This window comes from Osmerus eperlanus, chromosome 12 (genome assembly GCF_963692335.1).
Source record: "Osmerus eperlanus chromosome 12, fOsmEpe2.1, whole genome shotgun sequence".
NCBI lineage: Eukaryota > Metazoa > Chordata > Actinopteri > Osmeriformes > Osmeridae > Osmerus > Osmerus eperlanus.
This window is the reverse complement of record NC_085029.1, coordinates 16,166,787-16,187,502: the sequence shown is the minus strand read 5'-3', so window position 1 is coordinate 16,187,502 and position 20,716 is coordinate 16,166,787. Positions and strand designations below refer to the sequence as shown.

Here is a 20,716-nt window from a genome sequence, read left to right as displayed (position 1 = left end):
TTGTACTCCCGGAACAAGTGCGTCTTGAGCTTTTTCTTGAAGGTGGAGAGACAGTCAGTGTCTCTGATGAAGGTGGGGAGTTAATTCCACCACTGGGGGGCCAGACAGGAGAAGAGCTTGTGTTGGGACCGGGCGGTCTTGAGCGGTGGGACCACCAGGCGGTTGTCTGAAGAAGACCGTAGGTGACGGGTGGGGGTGTAAGGCTGCAGGAGAGACTTGATGTAGACGGGTGCGGGGTAACATGGGAGCGTCTGGGTAGATTGTAGACCAGGCGGGCCGCTGCGTTCTGAATCCTCTGAAGAGGGCGGGTTGCACATGCTGGGAGACCAGCGAGCAGCGAGTTGCAATAGTCCAACTTGGAGAGGACAAGTGCTTACATACAGATACGGATATTTTGAAGGATTTAAAAAAGTAATCTGATTGTCACAAGGTTCCATGACTTTGTCCACAAAGGGCATCTGAACACACAAAATACATTCTGCTGATTTTCATTTCATTTTATTTTTTTACGCGATTACCAATCGCGTTTTCGATAGGTCACTGATTTTGGTAGGCTTCAACACTCGTAACACGTAAGTAATTAACATGAAACGAACACAACTGGAACGGTACAACAGAAAAGTTTCCTAGCCTACTTCGTTAAAGCCATTCGAGTGTCAGTGTACGAGTCTTTCTGTGTTGCCTAATACATTTGACACCGCTGGGGTTCCGTTGTTGTGAACGGATTCCATAGAGACGGGCAAATGCCAACCACAAACTGGTAATCAACAAGCTAGCTATTCAGCTAGGTAGCTCTCCAATTTCCAACGTTTCTGGGGTGTTTTTTGATGAGGTAAATAATATTTTAACGTTATTGTGACCGCGACTTTGGGTACAGTATATACTAAGCATACATGCATTTTAAGTATTTACATTTGACGTCGCTTGGTATATGTCATGTTTAATATGTATGGTGCTTGCTAGCAATGCTAGGTACAGTAACGTTGCGAGCTAGCTCAGCTGGCTCAAATTCAACTCATCATTCAATGAGAATTAAATTACATTTTTAGCAGTCAAGAGAAGAGGAAAAGTAAAATATCTCCCACTGTCTTATTTCAGATATCTTGTCTGGGGAAGCAAAGACGCGGCACAGTAATTACGTTAGCACTACTACTGTACTACAATACAAAATACGATGTCCTTCAGAGACTTGCGAAGTAAGTGTGAACTTTCTAAAGTCGATCTGAGCTGATATCAGATGTAACTCGTGCTGACAATTCCAACTAGTCGATCAATACAACATAGTAAAATCAGATCAGCCAACTTTACTGGGTCTCTGTTTAGATTTTACAGAAATGATGCGAGCCCTGGGCTATCCTCGTTTAATATCCATGGAGAATTTTAGGACGCCCAACTTTTCTCTGGTGGCAGAAATTCTAATATGGCTGGTGAAAAGGTAAGCAATATGGAACTGTAAGTTTGACAGTCGACTAATACAAATAGGCACCACCTTGAAGCTGTCCTTAATGTACTACTGCTTAAATATCTCTTTGTGTGTGTGTGTGTGTTAAAATTCCTACAGATACGAACCCCAAATGGACATTCCAAGTGATGTGGACACAGAATCTGACAGAGTTTTCTTCATCAAAGCAGTGGCTCAATTCATGGTGATGTTAACCTTGATGTGCATCAACAATTTGGCATAATTGGTTACAACCATTTGTACCAGTCATTTCCATCACTACTAGCAATGTACTACTAGTAACATATTTCTTCACACGCTTGTGAGAGGTGTGCATTGACTCTTGACATGTAACAACCTCTGATTGCACCTGTTTACAGGCCACTAAAGCTCACATCAAAGTGAACACCAAGCGCCTGTACCAGGCTGATGGCTATGCGGTGAAAGAGATGCTAAAGATCACCTCAGTGCTGTACAGTGCCATGGTCACCAAGGAGATGGTCACCAAGGAGATGGCTTCCGGGGACAAAGTAGCAGAGGACAACAGCAAATTCAAGTTCGACCTGGCCTCAAGGGTGAGATTGACATCTGTGTGTTTTATGTGCATAGAGACTGCTGGTAATATCACATGCTGTTTTTTGACGCTAGTCGACAGTCCCCACAAGACTGATGTTCACAACAAAAGAGGCCTAGACCAAAGTGCAGTTAGTGGACAGCCATCATGATTGACACATGGCCCACCTCAAAGGTCCTGTGTAGCTTAGAGGTTGATAAAAAATTAAGTCCTACAGTGCAAAGGTTACATGCTGTTTCCCTATGGTCCCCTATGGGTCATTTGCATTGTAATCTATTCAGCCCCACAGCCAAAGAACCCTGACTGCCGTCTGAGCAGTACAAGCATAACAGCACCCCGATATTTAGATTGCTCGGGGTCTCCCCAAACTCCTTACTGATAATATGCAAAGTTGAGTGTCTTTTAAGTTTATTGAAGTAACTATTTGAGAGAAGAATTGGAATTAATTAAAAAGGAGTGAGATTCTAGAAAGGTATTTCTCAACTTAGTTTGACAGGAGCACTACTGCAAATCACAACTAACAAATGTGAATAGCTACCACTCCAAAGTGTGTGTGAGGGGTTATCTAACTATCTACATCCCTGTATAAGACACATTCAATCAATAATAAGCAAGAAATATTCCTTTGGATATGTTGGCCTTATTGGCTAGAATTGTTATTGTTTAGGCTAGTATTAAGCATAAATTCAAAATGTATGCAACAGAAGGTAGTATGAAAATTAAGTATAGGACAATCCTTTTATCTTTCAAAAATACATCTGAATACAGATCGGTTTGAAATAATTCTGTTTAATAATATAAAAGAACTGCCATAGGCTCAAGCATTGCTCTGTTCCCGATTCAGATTGCAGAGCTGAAAGCAGCTAGACAACTAGCATCGGAGATCACATCCAAGGGAGCATCTCTGTTTGACTTGTTGGGAAAGGAAGTTGACCTGAGGGTAAGGATTGAGGAACACACAGCCACCAAACCCCAGCCAGCCTGAGAATACGAATGAGACAGACTGTCTCCTGGGAAGAGCTACTGTTTAATTTAAATCAAATTCAATATAGAGAGATCTCAAAAGAGACTTGGTAACACCTTTGTACTTCTTCACATTCTCAAAATCAGGCTCTTAAACCTTTGTCTTGAATAGTAATATTTATCTACATGCAATATTATATTTCAATTTTTGTTCTAATAAGAGAATAATTGAAGGTTATAGGCTTTATAATATTGAGATCCCTTATGTCTGTCTCATAGGAAATGAGAACTGCTGCTATCGCCAGACCACTGGAGATTAATGAGACTGAAAAGGCCCTGAGAGCAGCCATTAAGGAGGTTTTGGTGTGCATCGTCCTGACTTGGACAAAACGCACACATTGACACACACACACAAACATACACACACACGCACACACTGACACACACACACTGACACACGCACACACGCACACACTGACACACGCACACATTGACACACACTGACGCACACACTGACACGCACACACTTACACGCACACACTGACACGCACACACTGACACACACACCAGTACAATAAGACCATTTCTGAGATCTCTACTTCACACCACAATGAACTCAATTCACTTTTTCTTTTTTAACATAAATCTGCTTTGTCTCCTGTCAGGAGAATGTTGAGAAGACCAAAGACATGCTGAACAACGTCTCCTCAGATGAGACCAGTCTGGAGGCCAAGATGGAGAAGAGGAAACAGGAGCTGGAGAGGAACCAGAAGAGGCTCCAGACGCTACAGAGTGTGCGGTACGATTCATCTGTGAACCTGTTTGCCACGGGATTCATCGGTGAACCTGTCCGCCACGGGATTCATCGGTGAACCTGTTCGCCACGGGATTCATCTGTGAACCTGTTCGCCACGGGATTCATCGGTGAACCTGTCCGCCACGGGATTCATCTGTGAACCTGTTTGCCACGGACTGCCTCACACGCACAAGGACACACCGAGCGGAGAGGAGTTCACACACGCGCGCGTGAACGCCTCTCCGCTCCAACTGGTGTGTCCTTGTGTGTGTGCCACAGAGATGTTGACACTATCAATTCAATTTCACTAAGGATTTGGTAACCAACACCAATGTAAACAAGGGATCATTAGCATGTTACCACTCCCAGCAAGTACTGTACATCTCTTACACTCTCCCCTTCCACAATTGTTCTCTCTTTCTCTCGCTTTCTCTCTGTGTCTCTCTCTCGCTCTCTGTGTGTCAGACCGGCTTTCATGGACGAGTACGAGAAGATCGAGGAGGATCTGCAGAAGCAGTACGAGACGTACGTGGAGAAGTTCCGTAACCTGAGGTTCCTGGAACAGCAGCTGGAGGACCACCACAGACTGGAGCAGGAGAGGTTTGAGGTAGTGGACACGTTCTTTTCTTCAGAAGGATAGAGATCAGAAGTCGGAGACAACAATCCGACAACAATCTTTACTCTGGTACCCTTTCTCGGCTGTTCAACTCTACAACCCCCCTGCTTCAGCATTCCTTACTGGAGACTAGTTCAATACATGTTTCTGCTGTACAGGCAATGCAGCTCAGACCTAGGCCTTCTCTTCCTCACCACTGAGTCCCCCCCCCCCCCATGTCTGCCACCCCCGCCCTATATCAATAAACCACGACAGTAGCCAACGTTCCACAGCAGAACCCTTGTCTGATATTGTGAATCTCTTGCTCACGCTGTCCTCCTTACTGGTTTTCTCCCTCACAGGAGACAGAAAACACCTTGAGAATGATGCAGCACAAATTGCGAGAGGAGGAGAGGAGACTGATGAAGAATGGGGGTGAGTCTTACACACTTGTGTGTGCACACACACACTACACTAATATTCCAATACATGGTATTTTAGTGCAATACACACAACTTCACGCATACGGGCAAGCTATTTTCAACCCTCACAAACAGTCATGACGAAGTGAAAGCCTTAAATTGGAGTCAGGTGGCTGAGCGGTTAGGGAATCGGGCTAGTAATCTGAAGGTTGCCAGTTCGATTCCTGGCTGTGGCAAATGACGTTGTGTCCCTGGGCAAGGCACTTCACCCTACTTGCTTCGGGGGAATGTCCCTGTACTTACTGTAAGTCGCTCTGGATAAGAGCGTCTGCTAAATGACTTTAACGTCAGATTTAATTCCTTTTGTTGTGCCAGCCAAAGACGAGGACTCGGACATGGACATCCCAGAGGACGAGGGCTCTGACAGTGACATGGAGGACCGCAGACCTCCTAAGCCACGGCCGACCCGTAACGTGCCCGTAACGGGTACACAAACATTACCCCCCACCAAACCATACTCCAATCTAAATTTTTGATTCCTATATGTTTAATGTTTGCACCTTCCTGCCAAAGCAAATTCCTTGTCTGTGCAAACTTTCATGGCGAATAAAACCCATTCTGATTCTAAACATTACTTCCATCCCAAACATTACCCCCCAGCAAGCGATACTCCCATCTAAACATTACTTCCATCCCAAAAATGACCCCCATACAAACACTACATATAATAAATATATATATAACCTATAACCGATTATTAGCTTCAACCAACCAGTATCTTATTATAAGTGAAACACCCAGCTCTCCTCTACTTATACGTATTGACTACATTGTACACCAGGACTTTCCCCCACCCCAAAAAATAACACAAAATAAACGTTTCTCAAACAGGAAGAAGTGGAACCCAAATCATCGGCAACATGCAGGGAGGAGACAGCGATGAGGTCAGTAAAGTGGTAACTATGACGATGCTGGCAGGTCCAAAGTGTCAACCTCTAAGTAAGCATTATATACACCTTTGTCCTGCTTAATAGGTATGTCTGGGGATAGCTTTTGCTGAAGTAGTACTGGCTGTGGCTGTGAATGTGAATTTAAAGTAGATTGACATACTGGTGCAGTACAGACAGAGATGGGCAAAAATACATCAAAATGTATTTTGATACAAAATACCCCTCAAATAAATGTATTAAAATAAACTACAAAATACTGGTGCCAGAAAATGTAACAAAATACATGTACAAAATACATGTACAATGTAACATTGTACATGTACAGTCCACTACTGCACCTGGAGAGGACCCTCCACCTGACGAGTCACACAGACTCTCACACACACACACACACACACACACACACACACACACACACACACACACACACACACTGAGGCGTCAGAGGATGAGTAGGCACTCACTCACTCTCACTCACTCACTCACTCTCACTCACTCTCACTCACTCACTCACTCACTCACTCACTCACTCAGTGAACAGGTAACTTAACAAGTGAGTTGAGAGCCAACCACTGAGTAGCCAGTTTAGTTGCCTTTAAGAACAACTAACGTTTCCAATATTTCTGGGGTTAACCGCCTCCTGTGCGGATTGAATATTATTCCTGCAAACGAGAAGTCTCTCAACCGGAGCTGAAGAGGGGAGGGTTGTGTTAAATCGAACAAAAAGGAGCTTGATAAGAGGGTACTGCTGAAGAGAAAGCAGGTCTTTTCTGGTGTCCTCCAGAAAACGAAGGATCTCTAACTCAGCTTTGATCTGAAGACTGAACTTGTGAACTGTTTTTTGATTCATCGAGAAAGTATTTTGAGTATTTTAAATACAAAATTACTCCACTCTGAAGTATTTTGTTACAAATTACATTAGATTTTTTATCGGCCCTATCAAATACAAATTACAAAATACTCAAAAGTCTTGAAATGTGTATTTCTAATACAAGTAATTGAAATACTGCCCATCTCTGAGTACAGAAAGTGACTCATGCTCGAGTGAGAAAGAGTTGATCAAGGGGAGGGTGATTGAGTGATGGAAAGTGTGAGAAGAACAGACTTGAAACTCATGCAGGAGTACTCGGAGAAAGGACGGGGGTCAGAACAGAAACGTGACATTGCAGATTTGTGTCAGTCTGTTTTATCTGTAGTTGTTTTTGCTCCTCGTCGTCTTTTTCCATGTTACTTTTATCTTTCTCCCTAGAGCTCCTTAAAGAGCTGTTACTTAACGTCACTTAAATGACCAATTTCTTTCCATTATATGCCTTACTAAAGACCAAAGCAGCTCTGTCCAGCTCTCGCCCTCGTGCCCCCACAAGGCGCAATAAAAAGGTCTGTGAAGGATATTCCAGTCTGCAGACTGATCTCATAGTCCCTCGATCTGACATTAGATTCTCCAGAAACTAGCTAGCTCCTAAACCCATGTCTAGTAAGTAGCTAGCTCCTAAACCCATATCTAGTAAGTAGCTAGCTCCTAAACCCATGTCTAGTAAGTAGCTAGGTCCGAAACCCATGTCTAGTAAGTAGCTAGGTCCGAAACCCATGTCTAGTAAGTAGTTAGGTCCGAAACCCATATCTAGTACTGTGTCCTCTATAGGCTGTCCTGTAGTTAGGCTTTGTGGCTCCAGTATAATGTACCGTCATGTTCAAACCTCAGATGGTTGTTAGCACCAAAAACTAGTAAACCTGTGAGCCCGCGTAGTGAGTCTTAGGAGTCGGCAAGCTTTATTGGGTGTCGCAAGCACACCCTACAATTTCCCCAGAAATTTCCCCAGAAATTGTACCCTCTCTAGTTGTGTAGTACAATCTTTAGGAACGGGTCTAGTTGCACCCCATGGCTAACTACCAATGCCCTATACAAAGCGATTGGTCAGGTGTATGTAATAGGCCTTAAGTACAGTACTTTCACAGTCAACCTTCCATGTGATGGATGATTGGCTTTAGTGGCAATTAACTAAAGCTTGAATGGATCTTGAAGTGCATGAAGGGATGTAATTTCTAGTAAATGCAATCCCTTACAAGTCCATAAAGATTCCATGTGCTGGCTATGTACCTGTGAGCAGAGGGTGTACCTGAAACATCCTGGGCTAAGTTAGTGGAGGCGTCTACAGTCGGGCCTGTTTAGTGTATATTCAACTTAGTTTAATTAAAGATTACATTTTGGATGGCTTCTGTTGTTTCGGGAGAGGTTTACGGCTTAACGACCCGCGGACCTTATTAACCACATGGGACCGGTTTGCTCTTTGCAGATGGAGGACAGTGAGATCGATGTAGATGAGGACGACGAGGAAGGCGACGAGGAGGACGAGGCAGATGATCTGGAGGAAGATAAGGACAGTCTGGAAGCTGCTGCTTCCAAGCCAATGCGGCCCCCCAGAGGATCTCTGAGACCCCAGCTCCTGGAGGAAAGTGACAACGACTTCTGAGCCTAATGTGCATAAACAAAAATATATATTTATACTGTGTATATATATATATATATATATATACATATGTACATTTATATATGTACTACTGTATTTGTGTGTGTCTATGGCTTTTTTCAAGTTCATTTCAGCCTTCAGTCAAGGACTTAAGCAATCACTTCTGCACTGTACAAAAAGGTATCTGTTTTGGGAAATTATTCTTTGAGGAAATATCCATGGTTTATTATCACAATACATTATGATAAATTGTTACTTATTTTTTTTACCTTGATAAAATGTTATATTGCAGGTAATGTTATCACATATGCAGTTGATTATTAAAATACATACACAAAACACATTCTGTTGCTAGGCAGAAAGGGTAGAGTGGCACTAGGTTTCATGGACATCATTTCCTCTATATCCATTTAACAGACGCAGGTTTGTACAGTGATAATGAAATGTATTAAAATAAATATTGTGTACATAAATATAATTTCATTTTCTGGGTTCATTTGCTCCTGTCATTATTTAGCTAAGATACAAATCGTTTTGTTTACCATCTATTTAACTCAAAACGGGTGAATAATTTACATAGCAACCTCTGAACAATTATTTTAATTGTGGTCAAGTTGGTTCTAATCAGCAGGCTTCTTTCCAATGATGCGGGTCAGACAGTGGTCAGATCTCAACCATGCAGTCAGAGGAGTTGGTTTTGATTGCATCAGCGATGACCTTTGCCCCCGACTCGCCGATGCCATTCCCTTGCAAGCTGTAAGAATGAAGGTTTACTATAAACGCGTGTGGATTTTAATGTGTGGATAAATGTAGAAGGACGCACTTACTTTATGTAAGTTAGTTGGTTGTTTCCTTTTAGAGCCGTGGCGATGAATATGGCTCCATCCATACCAAGAGAATTCTCCTGAAGACTGCAAGAGGCATGGAGACAGATTTACACGGTTAAAAAAAACGGGACAAATACAGAAACTAAGTACCCCTTTTCCACCCACACGTTTGGAGTGGAGACTTGTCAATCATCTACACAAAATTGTCCATTGTGGGGGTTTTTTTAACAGAAAATCTAATGATTTCCTCACAATGGAGCATGGTTGAGGCAACAGCAGGTGATTCTAGAAGAATACCTGCCTCAGTCAAATAGAGACCCGGACCTAGAGGTTCACATTTCAGCAACCAGGAACACAGTCAAAGCTAGACTGAAGTGGTTTATAACCAAGAACAAGAATGTCTTCAAGTAGCCCAGACCTTTTGTATAAATCTGTGACTGGAAATGTGCTACAACTCACAAGCAGTGCCCATCTGATTCGTCTGAGTTAGAGAAATACTGACGAGAAGGAAGTGCCCAAATCAAAATATACATTGCTGCTAGACACTTACCTCTTAAGACTCAATTGTAATTGAAGATAGTTACTACCATGCAAAATTACTAACTGAGTGGCACATTTTTCTACAATCTAGTAGTGTTGAGTATGTTGTGTCCATTAAATTATAAAAATCCTCATTGCATTCATTTCAGTTTTAGGTTACTACAAAAAGGACAATTGAGTCAGTGCAAACATACTGTACACTGTTAATGTATTGGAGTGATTTATTGACAATGGCACATTTGGACCTTTACCAGACCTGGATTGGAAATGATGAAAGATTAATTGTGTTTGGATGATTGAGAATGGCATCAAATGCTTTACCCACATGGTTGCACATAAACACTACAATTATTGTACATACCTAAAAACACGATCTATCTGCCTTTATTGGATGTATGGATGCATTAGGACACACATTGCCATGGTAACCTATAAGTCCACTTTACAGTATGTCTTAGCTCAAATATTTCGAATGTAATGACGTCATTAAATGGGTTCTGACTCACAATTCATAATATGTTTGATTGGCTGCTGATGGACAACATATGGATGGAATTTTCAGCTTTAAGTGAATTGAAGTACCGGTAACCATTTATATTAATGGCAAAATAGATACGTACATGTATTGCATAATGGCAGTTGTGCATACAACAAACTGCTGGTCCAATATAACTCACTTTAAAGACTTGAGAGTTCGGTTGGTTTTCAGCGCTCTGGCCAGAGCCTTGGCTCCCTCCATGCCTATCGTGTTGCCACGGAGACTGAGAAGAGAACCAAGGAGACGGTCAAGAAAAGGAAACAGGATGGAGACTCACATTGTCGCTTCATCTGGCTTTAAAAGGCTAGGTTGGAAACCTTGGAAACCACATAGGCAGTCAGTTTTTTTTTTTGTCGGAGCGACAGAAAAGCAAGACAAGCGAGACGCGAAGGGGACAAACAACATTGAAAGCAAAAAGATGGAACAGAGAGATATGAAGTACACACTTGTACAATGGTATAGTAAATACTTACTCCAAAGTGTGCAGGCTTTTGTTGACCATAAGTGCCTCAGCCATGGCAATGGCTCCATCTCTGCCTGCTGATACACCCTGGAGACTTCACAGGGATGAAACAACACACACACACACATACCAACACACACACACACATACCAACACACAAAGAGATTAGTGGTTCTTTCCATTTCAATAGAAAGGTATCCCATGGGTAGCAGAGATAATCAGATTTGAAATGAGAACGTATTAATAGCATGGGGCACCAACCACAGAGTACAGAGAGATGTGTTGGTCATTAAGGCCACTGCCAGAGCTTCTACCCCTTCATCTCCAATTGCATTCTCCTGTAGGCTGTGCGCACACACACACACACACACACACACACACACACACACACACACAACCTTAACCACAAACACGTCTCTTGATGTTTGAACTGTCTGATGATCCACTTGTAGTTCGAGAAACAAAGTTTGAGTTTAAAGATCGAGTGCATAGGAGATAAGTGCATAGGAGATAAGGGAATGAGGACACAGAGAACAAGGATGAAGGGGAGCTACCTGGGCCAAGTAAATAAGTCTGATCATATAACAGCACTCACTCAAGAAGCTGCATGGTGGTGTTGGTTAGCAGTGCATCAGCCAAGGCTTTGGTGGCGGTGCACTTAATGAAATTCCACTGTAGGCTGATAAAAAGAAAGAAATGTCAGTTAAGCTTGGAAGTGTGAAGTTTCATTTAGTGTGTTTGTGTGTATTTTTGTCTGCAAGTGTATTTTTGTCTGTGTGTTGTGTGTGTGTGTGTGGGAGAGTGAGCGGTACGTACTGTAAGGAAGTGAGTGCTTGATTGACCTTAATTGCTCCAGCTATGGCTTTAACTCCTTCATCGTGTAGCAGATTGGCTGTAAGACTGACCCACATACACACACACACACAATAAGAGAGGGAGCAAACAGGAAACCTTACACTGTATTATGTTTTCAACCTCCTCTCCTAATACAGCCTTTTGTATGCATGTTATTTGAGTGAGGTGAAGAGGGTTGGGCTCACTCCAAATGCCGGAGAGAGTTGTTCTCCTGCAGTGCTTCGGCCATGTCTCTCGCCCCCTTCATCCCGATAGAATTCTCTCGCAGGCTGGCATAATGACAGAGGAATATATAGAGGTTTATATTTCAATAGGCGAAGATGCTGTACACTCGCAAAAGTAAAAACTCAGAAAAGTCCACTTGGGGGGGGGGACGGGGGGGGGACATCTGGTCAAAATCCAAGAAATCCCTCTTCTGATTAGACTACAGTTGGTTTGATGTTTTTGTCATGATGCTGCACCCTCCAGTACGGCTGTACACAGGTTCATTCGTGCCATGAAAATCACCAGAATGATTGGAAATGGAAGAAATCAGGATGCACCTGCCCACTGGTGGCACAATCAACCTCATGATGTGATCTTTCAAGAAGAAACGTTTACTGTGGCAGCAGGTCTAAAGCAGCATGGTTAATAGAGACTGAATGAGAACACTTCAGGTGAGCAACAAACGTGTGTTAACATCGGCCCTGCTCACTTCGGTCGTACTCACTTCAGGAAAAGGAGACCGTGGTTTGACCTCAGCGCCTTGGTCAATGCGGTCATTCCCTTGTCACTGATGGAGTTACTCTGGAGGCTAAAATCACAGCACGCAGAACAGACGTTTGAGCCGGTACACTTTATGCTAACTGAACTAGGCCCTACATATAGTGTTATTTAATGGAGGTATAAAGGGTTCATATACACGTTAACAAATTCAGTCTGCTGTATCTGGATGGAACTTTGTTTATCTCCAAAAGGAAAATTCAATCTACTCCATTATCCGTTCTTGCAACCTTGTATGTGCTGACAACAGCGTACTTATTAATCCATACATTACATGTGTGCTTTAAAATGACTATAAATAGATGAACTGTGTGGCAATCCAGTTGTGTGGGTGACTAACTGCAGAGAGAGGAGGCTGTGGTTGCCCATCAATGCCAGGGCCAGGGCTGAAGTTCCTTTGTCTCCTAGCTGGTTACTACACAGGCTGCCGACAAAGAACATAAGGACAGAAATTTACATTTAGTCATTTAGCAGACGCTCTTATCCAGAGCGACTTACAGTAAGTACAGGGACATTCCCCCCCGAGGAAAGTAGGGTGAAGTGCCTTGCCCAAGGACACAACGTCATTTGGCACGGCCGGGAATCGAACCGACAACCTTCTGATTAATAGCCCGACTCCCTAACCGCTCAGCCACCTGACCCCCTAAATCTAATGTAAATGTTTTGTAAAATGTATGAACACCAACTTTAAGTACATAAATAGTATTTAAGTTACGGTTTGAAATACAGTATGAGCTGTATTCAGTCAATATATCTGACCAAGTTTTTAGGGGAAATTAAACTGGAGAAATTTGATGGGTTGTCTCCAAAGTGCATTTGTAAATTATATTCTATTTAGACAAAAATTCAACATCTTCTTTCAAATTATCGATCAGTAATCAAAAGAGAAGATGACCAAAGATTTGGTTATATAATATATCATCACATTAGCTCTGTAAGAGTCCGGTTTGTCTTCAGCGCATTTGCAATCCACCTGGCTCCATCTGGTCCGATTGAATTCTTCTGTATGCTGGGAACACAGAGGTACATACTTGATGTGCAAGAAAAACACATCCATGTCATGCTGTCAATCTATATCCCTTTTTCTCCCTCTCACTACGATCTCCCTCTCTCTACCCCTGTTTCTTCCTCTCCCTCTTCCATCTCCCTGTCCTTGTATATCTCCATCTCCCTTTCTCTCTTTTCTCTTTCTATCTCACTCTTGCTCTCTTACTCTCTCTCACTATCTCACTTTCTCTCTTGCCGTCACACTCGCATCTGTAAACGTTGAAATGTGAAAAATTTGAACGTCTCAAAATTTGACAAGCTGGCAAAGTGAGGCAGGTGGGAGACTTACTTGAGAGAAAGCAGTCTGCGGTTTGACTGCAGAACCTCAGCCATGGCTCGAGCTCCCTCCTCTTCGATCTGATTATTCTGAAAACTGTAGAACACCGCGGGAATTCACACATCCACTGACACAAATTACAATTTCCAAGACATGACTGGAAAATTATTAAAGGTGTTGTTTGTGTTCACAATGTTACACTCAATGATTATCTGGGACTCACTTGATAGACACCAAAACTTGGTTCATTTTGAGGGCCTCAGCGAGAAATTTGGCACCTTTAGCACCAATCCTGTTGCCACGGAGACTAGAACCATAAAAAAAACGGATGTTAGGCAGAAAGTAGAGCTTTCTACATGCAATTACATAATATAATGTCAACAAATCAATCTCAATTCACAGCTTGTGGCAAATCGCTTTGGTATATTTTTCTTACTTGCAAAATACACCATAACAAAGTTAAATGAAAACTTTACTTGTAAATTGCTTAGATTTATGAACGTTAAGCCACAAAGACAAACCATTACTAACTGTTCTTAATCGCCAGCATAAATCTGACTTCGGTTGTGGAACCCACATGGTTGGGTGACGCAAATGCTCCTGACTCACTCAAGTGTGGATAAGGTCCGGTTAACCAGCAAAGCCCGACTCAAAGCCTTGGCTCCTTTGTTGGTGATGCCGTTGTCAGCCAGACTGAGGAATACATCAAAAGTTACACATCTGCAGTACTGACATTTACCCAACTGTACGCAAAGTACTTTTTTACTTCTTACTTTGTTTTGCATATTTGCCTGACCTGAATCCTGTGCCTATAATTACACAGCTAGGGGGTCAAAACATTTCTCCTTCAGTCGTGAATGGTGATTACTAAAATGGTCTCTTCACAGAAATGAATCTAACCTATTATTTTATTATTAGTCCAATCACTACCTCTCAAAAAATTTTACTAAATGCCATTTATAGGAGTTTCAACCAAACAATTGAACAATGTTTGATATAGTACTAATGTACAATGTTTGAACATTAACAAAACTGTGCGACAGCTATAGAAAGAATATATTTATCTACTAAGTCAAAGCAGCTGTCTGATGTGAGAATGATTTAGTGAATCTGACATGAAGGCCATCCAGACCTTAGCTTCTGAATGTGGCAGTCCTTGGCACTGAGCAAACTCCCCAGGAGTTCCATCACATCATCTTTGAAATGATTATTCTCCAACCTGTGGATTTAACAGACAACTAAACTATATAATTGTGAAATATGATTGTTGTTTTTTTTTAATGGGTGGTATATAAACATAATCACTATGTGCTACTGACTATGATGATTATTAACCGCATATGGCTCAAGCAAGACAGTATAGTATGTGTAGTAGTCTAGTATAAAGTAATGGCAATACTGTCAACCACATAGATGACAACACAGAACAAAACCTTGTGTGATACAATAAATGTGTGTTCATAATTAGGATCGATGTCTATGAATGACTTCATTTTAACGCTATTGCAAACTCCTGAGATTACCTAAGATGGTTACAGTAGAGCAACTGTGGCAGCAGGCTCTTCACGGTGGCGATGTTCATACAAGATGACAGGTTTGTCTCCTCGGTGCATTCTGGGGACACATGCAGCAGATACGCCAGAGTCACGCAGTGCGTACGAGTCAGCTTCCCTCCAAGACTTCCGTTCTTCAGGTCTTCTTCTACGCTCCGTAGCAGCTCTGTGTGCTGCAGTTCCTGTAAGCAGTAGGCGATGTTTACGGAACGCAGTGACACCACAGCGCCCCCGCTGGCCAGGAGGCTCTGCAGCAGTCCCGCAGCCCATCCCTTTAGTCCTCCATTGTCATCCTTCCCCAGTGCCAGCAGTCCTGCTAGTGGGCGCACCGCCGTTGGGCACAGCAGACCTGCCAGAAAGCGTACAAACACATCCAGGTGGCCGTCTTCAGCTTGCTGCGAGCGCTGCAGGGCGCTCCTGAAGTGGTTCTGGAAGCCGATCTTGGGCCAGGACATGGCGCTCTCTGTGAACAAGTCGAAGATGGCTCGTTTGGAGGAGGTGTGATAGTACGTGGCTGCCAAGAACTCCTGGATGGACAGGTGGGTGAAACGGAAGGCAACACAGACGGGAGATTCCTCGCAAACCAAAACTCCACTTCCCAAGCTGCTTTGCGTGGACGGCAGGTCCACTCCATATGCCCTCATGTCCTGCTCACTGAAGGTGTGCTTGTGCTTGAGGAGTCCATAGAAGGCCAGTCGGCCTAGCGCTCCCAGCAGCTTCCTGTTTCCGTGCAGCTGTTCTGCCTTCAAAGGCTCTCTGCCTCTGGGTTCTCCCGCTTCAGCCTTCATGGAGCAGAAATGGGAAAAGAACTCTGTGCAAGTCCTTGGTAGTCCCTCCTGACAGCCACTCTGAAGGAGGTACCTAGCAGTACTGGCTAATATCCAACAGATGCCAGGAACATAAGACATCACCATGAATATCTTATTGGACACTAAGTGGGCCCATATCTGACCCACCAAGTGCTTGTCAGAAAAACAGTTGTTAAGAAAGAGCTGGATGTCCTTCTGGCTGAAGCCAGGAATCTCCGTCACCCTGTCGACAAGTCCACCAGGGACATTTGAACCAACGGAAGGTCTTGATGTTACCCAAACCGCTGCTTCCGGAAGGAGATTGCCTCTGATGATGTTAGTGACCAAGTCATCGATGGGCACTTCCTTCTTGGGGTCATTGCAAGGTGCTGCCTCCGAAAAGTCTAGTGGACAACGGAACTCATCCAGACCGTCCAATATAAGCAACGTCCGACAGGAACCACTCAGGACCAGACTAGGATCAAGTAGGTGAGGGAAGGCCAGCTTCACCAGCTTTTCCGCCGAGATCTTCTCCAAAGCATTCAACTCCCAAAAAGCCAAGGGCAAGATGAAGCTCACATCCGTACAGATCTCTCCTTGGCACCAGAGCTGAACAAAGGCACGGACCAAGGTGCTCTTTCCGATACCAGACACCCCCAACGTGAGGGAGACCCTGGGGGGCAGACTGATCCGGGAAAGAGGTTCCAGGAGCTTGGCCAGACCCAGCTGCCGTATATGGTGTCTCTTAGTCCCGCGTGTGGCCTCCACCTGCATCAGGTCGTGTTCCTTCTGCTGGAGGTCTGAGAGGCCGTCGACCAGGAGCAGGGCTCTGGAGGCCACGTTCAGGCCGGGGTGTTCAGCTGGAAGGCCGTCTCTGTGAGGCCCGAAACGATGCTGTAGAACCTCCTTGTGCTCCTTCACCATGTCATCTGTAGATAAGAAGGTGAGGGGAGAGACGGCAGTGGCTGCATGTGCATGAAGGAGACTGACACATATCAAGAAAAGTTATTTGGTCTTTCACTAACCAGTTTGGACATGTTTCTGTTATCTAAAAGACTTCCAGATGAAAGTTTATGCAGCCTGAATTTCCTAAAAACCTTGTGATGCAAAGTCCTACGAACTACAATGCAACGCAGCTGCTTACCATGCATCGTGATAAGCTGGGACACCTGGGAGTCGTAGTTCTCGATGAACGCTCTGAGGGCGTCAGAAGCCTGGGGCTCCTTGCTCATCAGGATGGTGGTGAATGTGTCAACCTGGTCCTGCAGCTTGTCTGCTGCCTTGATCTGGGTCTCCTCGTCTGCACAAAGCAGTTCCAGCATCCGCATGTGGGTCACGGCCCCCTCCAGGAGATGTCTGGTCGTGAAACGACAAAGCGCTCCTCTGTGCTCCTTGATCCAGCCAACATCTGATCACAGCAAGGAGAAGGTGATTGGTAACTACTAACTACACTAATATTCTGCCCGTCATCCATTATTTTTTGATAATGGACGCCACATCGGGCATTAGCAGACAGATAATCAGAAAAGTACAACAGTAAAAAAAGAGTTTAAGGGTACTATGTCTAGATTTGTCAGTTGGATAACATATTTTTTAAGCTTAGACTACCTTGCTCTACTTTAAATGAACACATCCATGACATCAACTACAGTGACATTTTTGACACAGCGTCATGGTGACAGCAGAGTCAGGAAATTACCTTCCATCTCTGCTTTTATGGATGGATTGCTGTGTGTAGACTGGAGGTCTACATAGCAGTCCCCTTGCCATGTGATGCGCTTGTTTCGGTCCAGGATAAAGTCACAAAGGGAACTTTTCTCCATGAAGGCCTGGACTTGTTCCTACTCAAAGAAATCCCAATCTTCTGCTCCTGTCCATGCCTAAGCCTGTAAGACTGGAATACAAATGATGAGACTGGAATTTATATGAGGGGAAACCATTCCTGCTTGCATGCTAGCGGATAAGCAAATCTGTTACATACTGAATTAGATGTGAATTGTCTCCATTCTGCAGAAACCTTAACGGACCCATCGTTGGCCATGTCATTGAAGCAATGGGTAATGAGCAGTACATGTATTCCCTGTAAATAAACTGGTATTTTTCCTTCTTAATGGAAAAAAATTAACCTCAGCCCTCCCACAGTCCCTGAACAAAACAATTGTATTTTGTATAGCAAGACACAGACGCAGAATACACAATGAACAGCCTTCACTGTAGCCGTAAATATATTTACAGCATTTGCTACAACTATATTTTCACAAACGTTTCATTGGATGTACATGTGCTCCTCCCATGTGTGTCCCATCTCCTCTAAGCAGACACGTCTCATAGGCCTGACTGTAATCCCAAACTGAAGTGCCTTCAGTGAGTTGAAGAGATGTGAATGAAAGTCAGTGAGAAACTGCACAGGTGTAAAAAGTTAACCTGGTTAGACGTCAGTTTGGAAAGTGGATTACATGTTTGCATACTCTGACAGGCCCTCTCAGAGGGTGAGAGACAGAAGCCCTACAGTATCACAACTGTCACTCCTGGAGAAGGTTGCAATTTGTGAAATTCAGACATACTTTCCCAAGGCCTCATTCAAGCAATATAATGAACTAAAGTGCAGATCTCTGTATTGAATTCCCTCAAGTTGTTTAACAAAAATGTCAAGGGAAGATTGAATCTTTATATTGTTGCTTTTAAAATGTAGCACTTGGACTCATATTTTGGGGCAATGTTTACTCTGTCATCTTATCAGCATAGAAATAAGTATTCAAGCATTTACTGCAATGATAAAATGTGATACATAGCGGGAATAATAGGAGCCTAATGGAAAGATTGACAAACTAAAACGTACACACCTAATTAAACGCAGTCTACCAATTACCAAACATTATTGGTGGTGTATTTCTTTCATTTTAGAGAGAAAAATTACAATAACTCTATGACATATTGGGGTTAACAATTTCAAAAGGTCTGCAGAGCTACCAATGCTCCCTTCCTGTATAATTTGATGGCTATGTTGTGTCTGTGCTGAACGGAAGCTGACAGAAACCAGCACTTGTGCTGCAAGCTTACCGCTCAGATTTCACAAACAGAAGAATCTGTCAACGTAGAAACCCCCTAATTCTCTGTCTGTGACATAAGCAACATCACAGCCATTTATATTTATACATTTGTAAAATCCGCCACCAAAATAGACAACCTGTATTATGTCGTTTTGAAATACATGTAATCTAGCCATATCATGTGCCATATGGTTCGGACCCCTTTTAAAAATAAATGAGTAAAACATTACTGCCCATGCTCCAAATAATAAAACGTCCCAGAGTAATAGGCTAATAAGGCTATGCTTTAGGTCGGTGGTTAGACCTTAGGCTACTAAAGTTCAGGTGCTAATTACGGGCCTGCACGTCGGCCTACTACATAAAATAGACAGCTCACAAACATCAATAGGGGAAAACAATGTATTTGGCTATACATTTATAAGCAGGAATGGTTGTTGGACTAATTGACTGAAAAGAGAAACCAAAGTATGCAAGAAAATGAAAAGGGTCATTGACAAATGATGTTCCCCATTGTGGACGTCAGGTACGAAAGTGAATTCAGTTATTATTCCTGATCCCAGGGCCCAACTGTTAAAGAGGGAGAAGTGTGAAAGCTACGCATGTAACCTCTGCAGAGGGCAGAGACAAAGGCCGTAGCCATGGAGTCAACATTGGGGGGGACGATTTTTTTTTTTAATGATAATTCCGGACAGCGTGCGTGGTTGCCTGTCGTAGCGTAGCACATTTATATTTTTATATCAATATATTGGGGGGGACATTTTGACCAGATTTATATGTATTATGATTACGGCCTTGGCAGAGACTAATGGAAAAATCAAGGAGAAGCTATTGCGGGAAACGATTCAAAAGAAACATTTCTTTTCATATACATGTAGCCTAGCAGAACAAACATGAGACAAAAAAATAACGTCTCTAAAATTTGAAGTGAATGAATACCCTGGATTGGTACATTACACCCCTAGCTGTTAACCATTAAAAGGAAATGCAGTTTACCACAGAGCATCTATGAGCTCATGCTGGGTTCCCTGCATCTGTGAGGAATATCTCGAGAGTAGGCCTAGGTTAGAATCATGGTAACTCACCACGCGTGATGAATACTGCAGATCACCGGGAGGCAGGACGGGGGGAGGGTCATAAACTGGAACGTTTTCAGAAGCAGATCGATGTTCTATTTTACGACCTCTTAGGAAGGTGTTGCTACAGGAACTGAAAGTACACGATGTTACCTACTCGGTCTATCTATGGCTGCCTAATACACGAAAGTTGAGCAAAAGAAGCAGTTTCTAGCAAACGCACATCTCCACGGTGATTAAACATGCAACCAGCACGGTTCGCATCTATCTGGCTGCCTGGTCTATTGTGAATACCTACTTAAGAGTCACAGTAGGCTATGAAGTCAAACGCCACCTTCCTCTTGCCGTTATCTGACTTCCTGTGCTGTGGTTTGAGGTTGAAGAGATGTCTATGACATACATATTTATGTTCAAAAAGTGCTGTTTTTCATACACACTAAACCATAGTTTTGAATGCATGTAAAGCCACCCATGTCCTGTTCTCTCACCATTGATTGATTGATCACTATTCAACTTTATGTAAAACAAAAATATTAACAATACCAGACTGAATGAATTTGCTCACCACCAAGACAGGAAGCTAGCAGAGTGTCTGGTTGTTAAAGAAGAACAGTCTACAGCCTGTGTTCTCTGAGTCAGGTGGCTGAGCGGTTAGGGAATTGGGCTAGTAATCCGAAGGTTGCTGGTTTGATTCCTGATGTGCCAAATGACGTTGTGTCCTTGGGCAAGGCACT

At 43.2% G+C, this 20,716-nt stretch overlaps 2 protein-coding genes across 3 annotated transcripts; one reads left to right on the top strand and one right to left on the bottom strand.

Moving 5' to 3' along the window:
- Nucleotides 1-694: 694 nt before the first annotated feature.
- cluap1 (clusterin associated protein 1) lies at nucleotides 695-8,701 on the top strand. Of its 2 annotated transcripts, none has more exons than XM_062474586.1 (13): nucleotides 695-832; nucleotides 1,099-1,196; nucleotides 1,324-1,435; nucleotides 1,562-1,646; nucleotides 1,822-2,016; nucleotides 2,860-2,955; nucleotides 3,258-3,341; nucleotides 3,644-3,777; nucleotides 4,240-4,381; nucleotides 4,732-4,804; nucleotides 5,167-5,277; nucleotides 5,683-5,747; nucleotides 8,036-8,701. In XM_062474586.1, exons 2-13 carry the CDS (start codon nucleotides 1,175-1,177, stop codon nucleotides 8,210-8,212), a joined length of 1,296 nt encoding a protein of 431 aa, XP_062330570.1. In that variant the 5' UTR covers nucleotides 695-832; nucleotides 1,099-1,174; the 3' UTR covers nucleotides 8,213-8,701. The 2 variants fall into 2 exon arrangements, with proteins under 2 accessions (XP_062330570.1, XP_062330571.1); XM_062474587.1 differs by having other exon boundaries at nucleotides 696-832; nucleotides 5,683-5,735.
- Nucleotides 8,384-20,286, bottom strand: nlrc3 (NLR family, CARD domain containing 3). The gene is made up of 20 exons (XM_062474585.1): nucleotides 20,225-20,286; nucleotides 19,992-20,192; nucleotides 17,559-17,753; nucleotides 17,004-17,267; nucleotides 15,042-16,788; nucleotides 14,651-14,737; nucleotides 14,128-14,211; nucleotides 13,742-13,825; nucleotides 13,531-13,614; nucleotides 13,120-13,203; nucleotides 12,535-12,618; nucleotides 12,142-12,225; nucleotides 11,618-11,701; nucleotides 11,394-11,477; nucleotides 11,173-11,256; nucleotides 10,839-10,922; nucleotides 10,588-10,671; nucleotides 10,254-10,337; nucleotides 9,037-9,120; nucleotides 8,384-8,963 (listed from the first exon to the last, which is right to left on the bottom strand). The coding sequence occupies exons 3-20, from the start codon at nucleotides 17,680-17,682 to the stop codon at nucleotides 8,873-8,875; spliced, it is 3,405 nt and encodes a 1,134-aa protein (XP_062330569.1). The 5' UTR covers nucleotides 17,683-17,753; nucleotides 19,992-20,192; nucleotides 20,225-20,286; the 3' UTR covers nucleotides 8,384-8,872.
- Between the last annotated feature and the right edge of the window lie 430 nt (nucleotides 20,287-20,716).